At 44.8% G+C, this 13162-nt stretch overlaps 1 protein-coding gene across 1 annotated transcript in view; it reads left to right on the top strand.

Moving 5' to 3' along the window:
- The window catches only part of LOC108695691 (cilia- and flagella-associated protein 58), a 30017-nt gene extending 17332 nt beyond the window's left edge, over nucleotides 1-12685 (top strand). The window contains exons 13-18 of the mRNA XM_041570088.1: nucleotides 1463-1686; nucleotides 2035-2146; nucleotides 4913-5017; nucleotides 11237-11356; nucleotides 11772-11905; nucleotides 12453-12685. Of these exons, the coding sequence (XP_041426022.1) occupies nucleotides 1463-1686; nucleotides 2035-2146; nucleotides 4913-5017; nucleotides 11237-11356; nucleotides 11772-11905; nucleotides 12453-12564 (807 nt within the window). The 3' untranslated portion in view covers nucleotides 12565-12685. The remainder of the gene's footprint in view (nucleotides 1-1462; nucleotides 1687-2034; nucleotides 2147-4912; nucleotides 5018-11236; nucleotides 11357-11771; nucleotides 11906-12452) is intronic.
- Nucleotides 12686-13162: the final 477 nt, after the last annotated feature.

Raw genomic sequence — 13162 nt, 5'->3', positions numbered from 1 at the left:
ACGTCCCATTCATTCCATCATTTCCCAACACGTCCCATTCATTCCATCATTTCCCAACACATCCCATTCATTCCATCATTCCCCAACACGTCCCATTCATTCCATCATTCCCCAACACGTCCCATTCATTCCATCATTTCCCAACACGTCCCATTCATTCCATCATTCCCCAACACGTCCCATTCATTCCATCATTTCCCAACACGTCCCATTCATTCCATCATTTCCCAACACGTCCCATTCATTCCATCATTTCCCAACACATCCCATTCATTCCATCATTCCCCAACACGTCCCATTCATTCCATCATTTCCCAACACGTCCCATTCATTTCATCATTTCCCAACACGTCCCATTCATTCCATCATTTCCCAACACGTCCCATTCATTCCATCATTTCCCAACACGTCCCATTCATTCCATCATTTCCCAACACGTCCCATTCATTCCATCATTTCCCAACACGTCCCATTCATTCCATCATTTCCCAACACATCCCATTCATTCCATCATTCCCCAACACGTCCCATTCATTCCATCATTTCCCAACACGTCCCATTCATTCCATCATTTCCCAACACGTCCCATTCATTCCATCATTTCCCAACACATCCCACTCATTCCATCATTCCCCAACACGTCCCATTCATTCCATCATTTCCCAACACGTCCCATTCATTTCATCATTTCCCAACACGTCACATCCATTCCATCATTTCCCAACATGTCCCATTCATTCCATCATTTCCCAACATGTGCCATCCATTCCATCATTTCCCAACATGTGCCATCCATTCCATCATTTCCCAACACGTCCCAATCCTTCCATCATTTCCCAACATGTCCCAATCATTCCATCATTTCCAGTCCCGTTGTCACCCAAAAAGTTCAGTAAGTTCCATGGTGTTCTATTGGGCACAGTAACCTGATCACAGTCTCTAACAAAGCAGCAGCCTCCATGGGTCAAATTATCCTGAAATGTATCAGGCTGTTTCTCTGATTTACCAAACAACATCTAGTGATCTGGGGCCATGTTTTAATCAGCAAGAAAACTCATTCAGAACATGCACAGTTCCCTCGCCCCATCACTATTCAGCATAATGAACCCCCACTTGCATTGTACTCAGCCCCGCTGTACAGTGTAACAGACTCTTATTTATACAGGAACCTGAGTGATTGTAAGCCTGTGGCCCGGAGAGACATAATTAAATATCTTTTACTTAATGTGGAAATGGGTTTGTGCAGAATAATAATTGCAGAGTCGGCACCTGGGAAGTCTGTCCCGACAAAGCTCCCAGTCTAATTCCAGGCAAAGCGGAGGGACAGAAGAGGCATCTGCTCAGCAGCCTTCCGAGACATTTTTCAGCCAATTAATGTGAAGCGTTTTGTGTTTTACGCCACTAAGATGTCGGCGCAGAGCTTTTTACTATTAGCGGAACTTTAATTGCTCTGTTCCCGCAGGTTATTAGCGAGAGGGATATTCTCGGCTCACAGCTGGTCCGCAGGAATGACGAACTCGCTCTGCTCTACGAAAAGATCAAAATCCAGCAGTCCATCCTTAATAAAGGCGAGATCCAATACAAACAGCGGGTGGAGGACATACGGCTGCTCAAACTCGAGATTAAGAAACTGAGGCGGGAGAAAGGCATCCTCACCAAGACTGTGGCCAATGTGGAAGAACTAAGGTATAGGGTCAAGCTTTTTTTATTTGTCAATATAATGGGAACAGCTTTTATATATATATATATATATATATATATATATATATATATATATATATATATATATATATATATATATATATATATATATGTGGGGGTGATGCTCAATTTTAAGGTCACTGTCTAACATATTATCCAATGGCTGCACCCAGCCCAGCACCCAGTAACCAAATATAGAGTGCTCCATTACTCCATTATCAGGATAGAGAGTACTGTTCAGCAGTATCAGGTAGTGAATACCCCCCAGTGAGGGCCCATTGAGACCATTGGTGAACGGAGAGGTGTAAGAAGAAATAAATTCTTTCATTTCAGACGTGAGGTTTATCACATGCAGAGAGACCTGCTGAAAGAGAGAACCCGGTGCCGAGCGTTGGAAGAGGAGCTGGAGAACCCCATGAATGTCCACAGATGGAGGAAACTAGAGGTGAGGCTGCTGCAAATAATTTAGTGAATAAAGTACCCCTATTGTAAAATATAAGGATATTATAAGTTACAGAGGCGTTCCATGACCATATAAAAGCCCGAAGGAAGATAACTTCTAATATCCTCATATTTTGCAACAGGGGGTACTAATACACACGTTTCAGTAAGTCATGTGACAGAAATGACATCACTAAGCTCTGATTATAACCAATGACATCACTAAGCACTGTTTATAAGAATATAATTTACAGGATATTCATGGCTCTTGTGTATATCATATATATATATATATATATATATATATATATATATATATATATATATATATATATATATCTATATATATATAAGTCAGATGTAGATTGTGGCTGTTAAACTAAACCAGTATGATGCAGATCCAGAACATGTGATTGGTCAGTTAACCCTTGGGGGCGGAACAGCTCACAACCATACAGGGCTGGTTAATTGTTTTCTGATAAAAGTGACAATAGTGTGTGTTGTGTGAATGTGATGTGGGAATGTGAGCTCCCCTGGGGCAGAGACTGAATAATGAACAATTTGTATAAAGAGCTTGCATAAACATGTCTGAATAAATAATGCATAATAAATCAAGAAAATAATACTGTGGGGTTTGTGATATATAAATTGACTGTAAAGGATGTAATTTGTCAGCTAACCCAGTATAATGCAGATCCAGAGCTTGTGATTGGTTACTCAGTATAATGTAGATAATCAGTGTAGTGTAGTTGCACCTACCCCTGTATAATACAGATGTATAACATGTGATTGAGCAGCTAATGATCGCAAGACCATAGCCCTTTGCGCCCCATAATGAGAACTTCTCTGTCTAACCCCCCCCCCCCGGCAGATTGTTATTAAAAATAATGCAAGGGAGCCTTGTACTGGATGTCAGCCATATGCAGGGGGTAAGTACAGAGTTTCCTATTACTCCAAGCACAAGGGTAGTCCCTGGAATGCCCCATCTTCTGTTATTCAGATCCTGCAAACCAGGGGCCGACCATGTTCCACCCCTCCTGCAGCATTGCAGTACTTTGGTCTCCATTCTGGGAGTGCAGAGAGTTGTATCTGTGGGGGACATGGATAAAGTTCTGGGCATGTAATTGGGCAGCTAATTCAGTGTAATGCAGTTCTGGGCATATAATTGGCAGCTAATTCAGTATAATGCAGTGTTGGGCATATAATTGGGCAGCTAAGGCAGTATACTGCAGTTCTGGGCATGTAATTGGCAGTTAAGGCAGTATAGCGCAGTTCTGGGCATGTAATTGGGCAGCTAATTCAGTATAATGCAGTTCTGGGCATATACTTGGGCAGCTAAGGCATTATAATGCAGTCCCAGGCAAATAATTGGCAGCTAATTCAGTATAATGCAGTTCTGGGCATGTAATTGGGCGGTTAAGGCAGTATAATGCAGTTCTGGGCATATAATTGGGCAGCATATTCAGTATAATGCAGTTCCGGGCATGTAATTGGGCAGCTAATTTGGTATAATGCAGTTCTGGGCATGTAATTGGGCAGCTAATTCGGTATAATGCAGTTCTGGGCATGTAATTGGGCGGTTAAGGCAGTATAATGCAGTTCCGGGCATATAATTGGGCAGCATATTCAGTATAATGCAGTTCTGGGCATGTAATTGGCAGTTAAGGCAGTATAGCGCAGTTCTGGGCATGTAATTGGGCAGCTAATTCAGTATAATGCAGTTCTGGGCATATACTTGGGCAGCTAAGGCATTATAATGCAGTCCCAGGCAAATAATTGGCAGCTAATTCAGTATAATGCAGTTCTGGGCATGTAATTGGGCGGTTAAGGCAGTATAATGCAGTTCTGGGCATATAATTGGGCAGCATATTCAGTATAATGCAGTTCCGGGCATGTAATTGGGCAGCTAATTCGGTATAATGCAGTTCTGGGCATGTAATTGGGCGGTTAAGGCAGTATAATGCAGTTCCGGGCATATAATTGGGCAGCATATTCAGTATAATGCAGTTCTGGGCATGTAATTGGGCAGCTAATATTTCCACCTTTATAATGTATTTCCCAGTCTCTACTAACTACTTCTCGGGAGGATTTACCAACGCCAGTATATAAAACCCAAAGGGCAGATGATGCACAAAGCCGCCTGATTGGACGATAAATTTGCTTAAATAGCCAACGTGTAATTATCAGATGCTCTGCTCCATTTCCTGCAGCTGAGAGTCAATAATATCGGCAATAAAGAAACAAAAGGAATTATTTCAGCCTGTTTTGTCTAAAGAAATTCACCGGCTACATTTGTTTCTCATTCCCAAACCCCCTGCCGGGGAATCATCACGTTCTCTTCATACGACTTTCCTATTATTGTGGCCACTTAGTCGTGTCTCTACTCGTTCCAGGGAAATAATACAAATTATATGGAGTCGCTCTCGGGAATCATAATGAGAGGCAGATAGATCTGAACCCACCCAGGTGCCTCATGCCTCTCACTGGTCGTTCTCTCCAACACACTTATTTGGGAAATTACTTTGATTGACAGGTCACATATCAGTGCAATGGGGGGGGGGGTGTGAAACTGCACTGACCTGGTACACTGGCCCTTAAGCAGATCATTTAGCAGAATAGAGGGGTGCACAGGATTCTGCTGTTCTGGGCCAACACATAAACCCCCATATGTAGAGTGTCAGCTCATTGGTTGGGTCAGTTTATTTCTGGCCTATCAGCTTTAGTACAATGTGTCAGGTGATAGTGTTTAATTCCTGTTCCTGTTCCGCAGGCAAGTGACCCCAGTACTTATGAGCTGATCCAGAAGATCCACACCCTACAGAAGCGCCTCATCAACAAGACTGAGGAAGTAGTAGAGAAAGAGCTTCTCCTGCAGGTAATGAATTAGTACAGTGAGTATTGCCTGGGTCTTTACTACGGTGCCCACATGGGCCAAATCTCTCCTACTTCTGTTAGTCTAAAACTGGTAACTCACCTACCTCTGTGCATAACTCACTCCAGTCTGCTTTGCTATCACTCAAGAGAAACACCAACATCCAAGGAACGTGGCTCTTTTCTATGTCTGCCTAGGATTTAAAGGAAACATTTAAAGGGGTTGTTCACCTTTAAATTAACTGTTAGTATGATGTAGAGAGGGATATTCTGAGACAATTTGCAATTGGTTTAAATTTTTTTATTATTTATGGTTTTTGACTTATTTTTATTTAGCAGCTCTCCAGATTGTAATTTCAGCCGTCTGATTGCTAAGATCCAAATTCCCCTAGCAACCATGCACTGATTTGAATAAGAGACTGAAAAATGAATATGAGAGGCCTGAATAGAAAGATGAGTAATAAAAAGTAGCAATAATAATACATTGGTAGCCTTACAGAGCATTTGTTTTTTAGATGGGGTCAGTGACCCCTGGAACAAACAAAGGCAAATAATTAAAAAACAATAATGAAGACCAGTTGAAAAGTTATTTAGAACTGGCCATTCTATTACATACTAAACATCAACTTTCAGGTGAACCACCCATTTAAATTGACTTTTTATGGACCTACCCTACTTAACTTTTAGTCTGGTCTTCTTTTTATTCAGTTTGAGGGGTTAATTTTCAAGACTGCTACTGAAAAAAGTATCTTGTTGTCATGGGGGTCACTTAATTTTATTGTTATCTTTTTTTTCATAGCCTCTTCTATTACAATTCCTCTCTGCCCACCAAACTGCTGCCTGGTTGCCAGGGATATTACCCAGTACCCAGATACAAGGTGATATCCTAAGTAAAACAAAACAAAAAAAAAATGCGCCAGTCACATGTGGCACCTCCCATAGACTATAATGGAAACAGTCGCTAGAGTAGGAGCCTAGATCCCTGATAATGGGCAATATAATGCAATGGGGCCCCTGCACATGAACATGAGACACCCCATTTTATTCACCAAGCAATAATCTTTCAACAAATAACCCCCCAGTCTCATGTCCCCTTAATAACTGCACGGAGGTGGGAATTGCAGGCGCCTCTCGGAATGTGATGTGAATGTGGCTTAGAGCAGGAGTACAATGTCTTGCTAGAGTTTCTTGCTGAAAAGCAGTTAATAGTTATGTTATGTGTGGAGTTAAAATGAAGGTTAAAATAAAAGGTATAAAGCAGGGGAAGTGTTCAAAGGCAACTGCAAGAGCAGCACTTTCCCTGCGCTTGGTCTTCTTGTCAGGTAATTGCTGCTCTCACACTTACCAATTCCCTTTGATGCCCTGATTCCTCCTGCAGAACAAGTGTAAATCATACGATGGGCAGAAGGGGGCAGCACAGTGTAACACATGGATCTCATAGGGTTTATATGGGATGAAACAAAGGCGACGAAAAGGAAGGAAGGGAGGAAAGGAAAGGAGAGGGGATGTGAGACAGAAGGAGAGAAGGGAAAGGGGATTAGGGAGTAGAGAGACAAATGGGGGAGAGGAGAAATATAGAAGGGGAGAGAAGAGGGAGGATGGGGGAGAGTAAGGCCAAACAGTTGGGGGAGAAAAGGAAAGGAGAGGGGATGAGAGACAGAAGGAGAGAAGGGAAAGGGGGTTAGGGAGTAGAGATACAAATGGGGGAGAGAAGAAATATAGAAGGGGAGAGAAGAGGGAGAGATGGGGGAGAGTAAGGCCAAACAGTTGGGGGAGAAAAGGAAAGGAGAGGGGATGAGAGACAGAAGGAGAGAATGGAAAGGGGGTTAGGGAGTAGAGAGACAAATGGGGGAGAGGAGAAATATAGAAGGGGAGAGAAGAGGGAGGATGGGGGAGAGTAAGGCCAAACAGTTGGGGAGAAAAGGAAAGGAGAGGGGATGAGAGACAGAAGGAGAGAAGGGAAAGGGGTTAGGGGGTAGAGAGACAAATGGGGGAGAGGAGAAATATAGAGGGGGGGAGAAGAGGGAGGATGAGAGAATGTAAGGCCAAACAGTTGGGGAGAATAGAAAAGGAAAGGAGAGGGGATGAGAGACAGAAGGAGAGAAGGGAAAGGGGGTTCAGGAGTAGAGAGACAAATGGGGGAGAGGAGAAATATAGAAGGGGAGAGAAGAGGGAGGATGGGGGAGGGTAAGGCCAAACAATTGGGGGAGAAAATAAAAGCAGAGGGGATGAGAGACAGAAGGAGAGAAGGGAAAGGGGGTTAGGGAGTAGAGAGACAAATGGGGGAGAGGAGAAATATAGAAGGGGAGAGAAGAGGGAGGATGGGGGAGAGTAAGGCCAGACAGTTTGGGGGAGAATAAATAGGGTGAAGAAAAGAATATAATAAGAAATAAATAAGGTGGATGAGAATAGGAAGACAGAAGACAAGCAAGCAAGATGATAAAATAAAAGATAAAAGGGGAGACTGAGGGGAGTTAAAGGGCCCTATGCCTTGAGCGCCAGAGGAACCCCAACTTACAGTTTGGAGACAGAATAGAAAGGTAAATAAACAACATAAAGAAACATAAATGTGATTATTTGCAATGTAGCAGTTCATGTACAGGTTAACTTCCCCTTTATCATTAGTAATGTGGCCTAATTCAGTGAATTCTGTTTTATTGCTGCCCAAGGGTCCGGCACCTGCCAGCTCGGGGCTTTAGGATTCAGCTCAGTAAATGACCGAGCTATAAACTTTATTAAAAGCTTCTGTGTTCCCAGCGAATCCCAGAAGAGCGTCTGGACATTTCATTCCTGAGAAGCCCGACCATATATTCTGCCATCGCCTAAATCTCTCAGAAACCTGTCGCCTCGGCTTGTCATTAGCAAGTGAGCGGCAGCCCCATTAATTTCCCATCTGCAACGAAACTTCCCTTTCCTGATTCTTGTGAATTTGTGACGCTTCTGTTATTGTTTCTTGTCCAGGGGCCACAGTTTCTGTGTTCTGTTCCTTTAATAAAAATTTACCCTTAAAGCTTATACAGCACCAACCTGACCCATTATAGAGAGGCTCATTAAATCAGATCCTGCGCCAGTGGAGCTTACAATCTAATTACCCATGCAAGAACTCATTAGGCTGAGATCCATCTGAGTCAGTTATTCTCGCAGTATGTTTTGGGCTGTGGGAGGAACCAAACAATCACCACACATACCCAAGAAGAACATACACATTCAATGCACAAATGCCTTTGCCAGAATCAAGGCCCAGGCCCCTGTACCAGAACCACAGCAGAAACCAGGAGGTCACATGACATTCTCATAAAATGCCGATATACAGGGGACAGAGGGACAGATTTTAACTGGTGCAGAAAATCAATCAGTAGCCCCTGCTCTCCTGGGCCGTCTTAACAGTAGTGGGGCAAGGGCTTTGCAGGGCCCAGTGTTTAAATGTCCCGAATTTTGCATCTACGACTGTGGGTGGGTGTTGAGAATTTAACAGCAGAAGGACATCTTGCCCTACGGTCTCCATCTTGCCCTACTGACTCCATCTTGTCCTACTGTCTCCATCTTGCCCTACTGTCTCCATCTTGTCCTACAGTCTCCATCTTGTCCTACTCTCTCCGTCTTGTCCTACTGTCTCTGTCTTGCCCTACGGTCTCCATCTTGTCCTACTGTCTCCATCTTGTCCTACTGACTGTCTCCATCTTGCATTACTGTCTCCATCTTGTCCTACTCTCTCCGTCTTGCCCTACTGTATCTGTCTTGCCCTACAGTCTCCATCTTGTCCTACTGTCTCCATCTTGTCCTACTGTCTTTATCTTGCCCTACTGTCTCCATCTTGTCCTACTATCTCCATTTTGTTCTACTTTCTCCATCTTGTCCTACTGTCTTTATCTTGCCCTACTGTCTTTATCTTGCCCTACTGTCTCCATCTTGCCCTACTGTCTTTATCTTGCCCTACTGTCTCCATCCTGCCCTACTTTCTCCATCTTGTCCTACTGTCTTCATCTTTCTCTACTGTCTCCATGTTACCCTACTGTCTCCATCTTGTCCTACTGTTTCCATCTTGTCCTACTGTCTCCATCTTGTCCTACTGTCTCCATCTTGCTCTACTGACTCCACCTTGTTCTACTTTCTCCATCTTGTCCTACTGTCTTCATGTTACCCTACTGTCTCCATCTTGTCTATTGTCTCCATCTTGGCCTACTGTCTCCATATTGCTCTACTGACTCCACCTTGCTATATTTTCTCCATCTTGTCCTACTGTCTTCATCTTTCTCTACTGTCTCCATGTTACCCTACTGTCTCCATCATGTCCTACTGTCTCCATCTTGCTCTTCTGACTCCACCTTGTTCTACTTTCTCCATCTTGTCCTACTGTCGCCATGTTACCCTACTGTCTCCATCTTGTCCTATTGTCTCCATCTTGTCCTACTGTCTCCATCTTGCCCTACTGTCTCCATCTTTCTCTACTATCTCCATCTTGCCCTACTGTCGCCATCTTGTCCTACTGTCTCCATCTTGTCCTACTGTCTCCATCTTGTCCTACTGTCTCCATCTTGTCCTACTGTCTCCATCTTGTCCTACTGACTCTACCTTGTCCTATTGTCTCCATGTTACCGTACTGTCTCCATCTTGTCCTACTGTCTCCATCTTGTCCTACTGTCTCCATCTTGCTCTACCGACTCTACCTTGTCCTACTGTCTCCATGTTACCATATTGTCTCCATCTTGTCCTACTGTCTCTATCATGTCCTACTGTCTCCAACTTACCCCATAATCCCTACGTAAACTTTCTGCCCACTGGGAGCCACTATATGTAGAAAGACCACAGCTGCTGTAGAACTTCTTTTCAATCTTTTCTCTTCAGTTACGTTGTCTAGTTACAGTTGATGAATCCAGAAAGTAGGGGTTCTGAAGGATCTGTGCAGTGTGGCCCCTGATTTGGCAGCAGTACTGAGGGACAGTCTCTGGGGTCGTTGGAGCAGCCTCCCCTCACTGAGCCCAGTTTGCCGTGTGATTGTGCCGTACACAAGATGTTTCATTGTTAATTACGACTGACCCGCCCCTCGCCTGCCAAGAAACCTGCCCTATAGGTTCATATTAAAGCGGAGCAGAAATAAAATACAAGCAGTGTTTAATCAAAGCCCCAGAGTGGCCTATTGAGTGAATATCAGCAGAGCCGTGTGTCTGGGCACACAGTTTAACAAGGGAGCGGGTACAATAGCTGTACTCAGTGACATGGGAGCTGTAGCTGAGGTCTATGCCTCCTTCTGAGCCCATTTCTATGTGTTTGTTTGACTCCGCAGAATGAGCCCCCTGCCCAGAGGCTGACTCTCTAAACTCGCTCCATTGTGCTCCCCTGCCCCCCCTGGCATTTAGCTCCGAGAGTTTTGTATCAACTGACACGTCGCTGTGCCCTTTAACTCTTTTCCCTCTTGTCAGCCCCCCACTATTCTGTGTGTGCCCTCTCTGCGGGGAACCCCTTCTCTTACCAGAGACATTGGCCTCTATTGTTACATTTCTCTATGGAAAGTCTTTGTGTTGCTCCCGAGAAAGGACTTTGTGAGTAATTAACTGACAGTTTAATGTGCAATCGCTCACTAATTGCCTCCATTCTCTGTTTATACAGCACACGGGCCCTTTATACACAGCCTCCAGCCTCTCCTTCCTCCTCATTCCTCTTCATCCCTCAGCAACTCTCCTGCCCCTCGTCAGACACAGACAGACAGACATACACACAGACAGACAGACATAGTTTGTTTCCCCTGAGAATAGATGGGGGGAGGAGCCAGCACTTTATAAAACATTCCCAATACCTTCATCCCCCGCCTCCATTCCCCTGGGGGGGTACAGCCATGTACATGGGACCCCAGTATATAAAACATGTCCTGCACACACTGATCCACCCAGGTCACACCCATTATTAAAAAAACACCCACTTTGTGACTTGCCAATCAGACTTTTACATCTGTTGAGGCCCCCATTACTCCAGGACCCCCCCCTAATGACAATGTGTCGGTGATAAAGAGAAGGTGAGTGAGTTGTGAGGCTGGTACATGAGGTGGAGGGTGAGTGGGAGCTCATTTGGAGTGAGGAATGATGTGAGTGTAAGCTGGTTGCTGAGTGAGGTGTGAGGTTGAAGCATAATGCTTCAATGGAGTGTGAGTTATACACACTTGTGTCCCATCATTGAGTGGCTGAGTGTGAGTAGGACCCAGAGCTCACAATCACATTCCATTTGGCAGGAGAAGGAGAAGTTGTACGTGGAGCTCAAACTCATCCTGGCCCGTCAGCCCGGCCCAGAGGCAGCAGAACAACTACAGGTTTATCAGAAAACTCTGAGGGACAAGACCAAACAGCTGAAGGTAAGTGTTACTACTTACTTACAGTCATGTCTGATCTGTGCCCTAAAACTCCTAGCAGCCTTGCTAAATAGCAATCAGGATACTCACTGAGTACTGAATAGCAATCAGGATACTCAGAGTACTGAATATGAATCAGGATACTCACTGAGTACTGAATGGCAATCAGGATACTCACTGAGTACTGAATAGCAATCAGGATACTCAGAGTACTGAATGGCAATCAGGATACTCACTGAGTACTGAATAGCAATCAGGATACTCAGAGTACTGAATAGCAATCAGGATACTCACTGGGAACTAATTAGCAATCAGGATACTCATTGGGTACTGAGTAGGGTTAAGGGATAGACTCCCCCTGTAGAAACGAATGTGTTGATACCTGGTCCGTCTGTGTAACATTTCCCCACTCCCCCAGGCTCTCTCTGCTGAGCTGAACATGTTCGAGTCCCAGAACCAGGAGCACAAGTACGAGATTGAGAGATTGGCCAATGAGCTTCAGAACATGAAGAAGAAGTACCTGACCCAGAAACGGAGGGAGCAGCAGGCCAGGTAGGACTTGTCTCTTCCCTTTGTACTAGAGGTACCTGGGTTACTCCCCCTATAGTATTGTGTACGTTGCTCCGAGTCGGGGTACAGGGGTAGTGTTAGGGGGCAGCACTTGGATAGGGATGAACATGAAATGGGCATAGTAAGGCTTTGTGTTGGAGCAGCCACTAGCAATTATTAAACTACAACTCCCAGCATCCTCGGGGAGCCTTGGGAGAAGTGGAATTGCAGCTGGTTGAATCCTGACCTACAAACTCCAAAGTTTATTTAAAAGTTTTTTCGAGCGAGCCCGAGCTAATCAGCAAAAGCAGTGAAACATCTGCCTTCAATATGCTCCCCGGCTTAATTAACAGAGATTAATGATCCCTACAAGAGATCCATATTTATGTGTCGGCACGTGCATTTTACCATAGCAACAGGTTTAGTCCGGGGGGTCTCACTGCAGGGTGGGCTGAGGAGCTGTCTCCCAATGCTCTGACACCCGTGGGTGCTGTTTTAGGTCCATTCCCAGTCTTTCTGATCCTCACTAATAACCCAATGTCTGTCCCAGGGAGAAGGAGAGGAGTGCGGCCGACACTTTCCTACAGCAGCAGCATCTGGAGGGGCCACGATTCACCGGAGGAGGGTTCCCACTAAGCCACGCCCCCAAGGTCTCAGCCTAAATCTTCCCCTTCCCTGTTCCTTCCAGATCACTGGATCATGTGACTTATGCAGTCTGTGCCCCAGAGCTTGCTCTCTAAATGTTTAATTGCTAAATAAATGGCCTTCCTCTTTGATACTGAATTAAGCAGAGAGTGCAGCGTGATACCTGGGGGTACCCTCACTGGGGGGCACAACTTGCCCACTGGACCTTTAGTTCTGACTCTCCATTGTCTGTTGGTGCCAAACAATCCGATCTCACTAAATGGGAAGAACCCAGTTGATTTCTGAGTAGGTTCTTGTGTCTTACAGATCGTTACCTTGTTACAAATGGGATTCTGCTCTGCGAGTCATAATATGGTTAATAATCTCTCTCTCTGGGAATCTCACCAACCTCTCTCCCTGGGCATCCAAACCTTGGCACTGGCAGTTTATACGTGTCTGTGCCCCCCTCCTGCCAATCACATAAAATCCCATGGGATCCGGGCACCTCACTAATTGTGCCTTGTCTAAATGGCAAACAAATGTGGGTGCTGATTTATATTTAGGTGCCAACCAAAGTCAGGTGCCATTGTGGTTGTTTTATCAGTAACAGGCTGCCCACCCACGAGCGGGTTTTCT

The sequence above is a fragment of the Xenopus laevis genome, chromosome 7L, assembly GCF_017654675.1.
Source record: "Xenopus laevis strain J_2021 chromosome 7L, Xenopus_laevis_v10.1, whole genome shotgun sequence".
Taxonomy (NCBI): domain Eukaryota; kingdom Metazoa; phylum Chordata; class Amphibia; order Anura; family Pipidae; genus Xenopus; species Xenopus laevis.
This window is presented reverse-complemented; position numbering and strand designations above follow the sequence as displayed.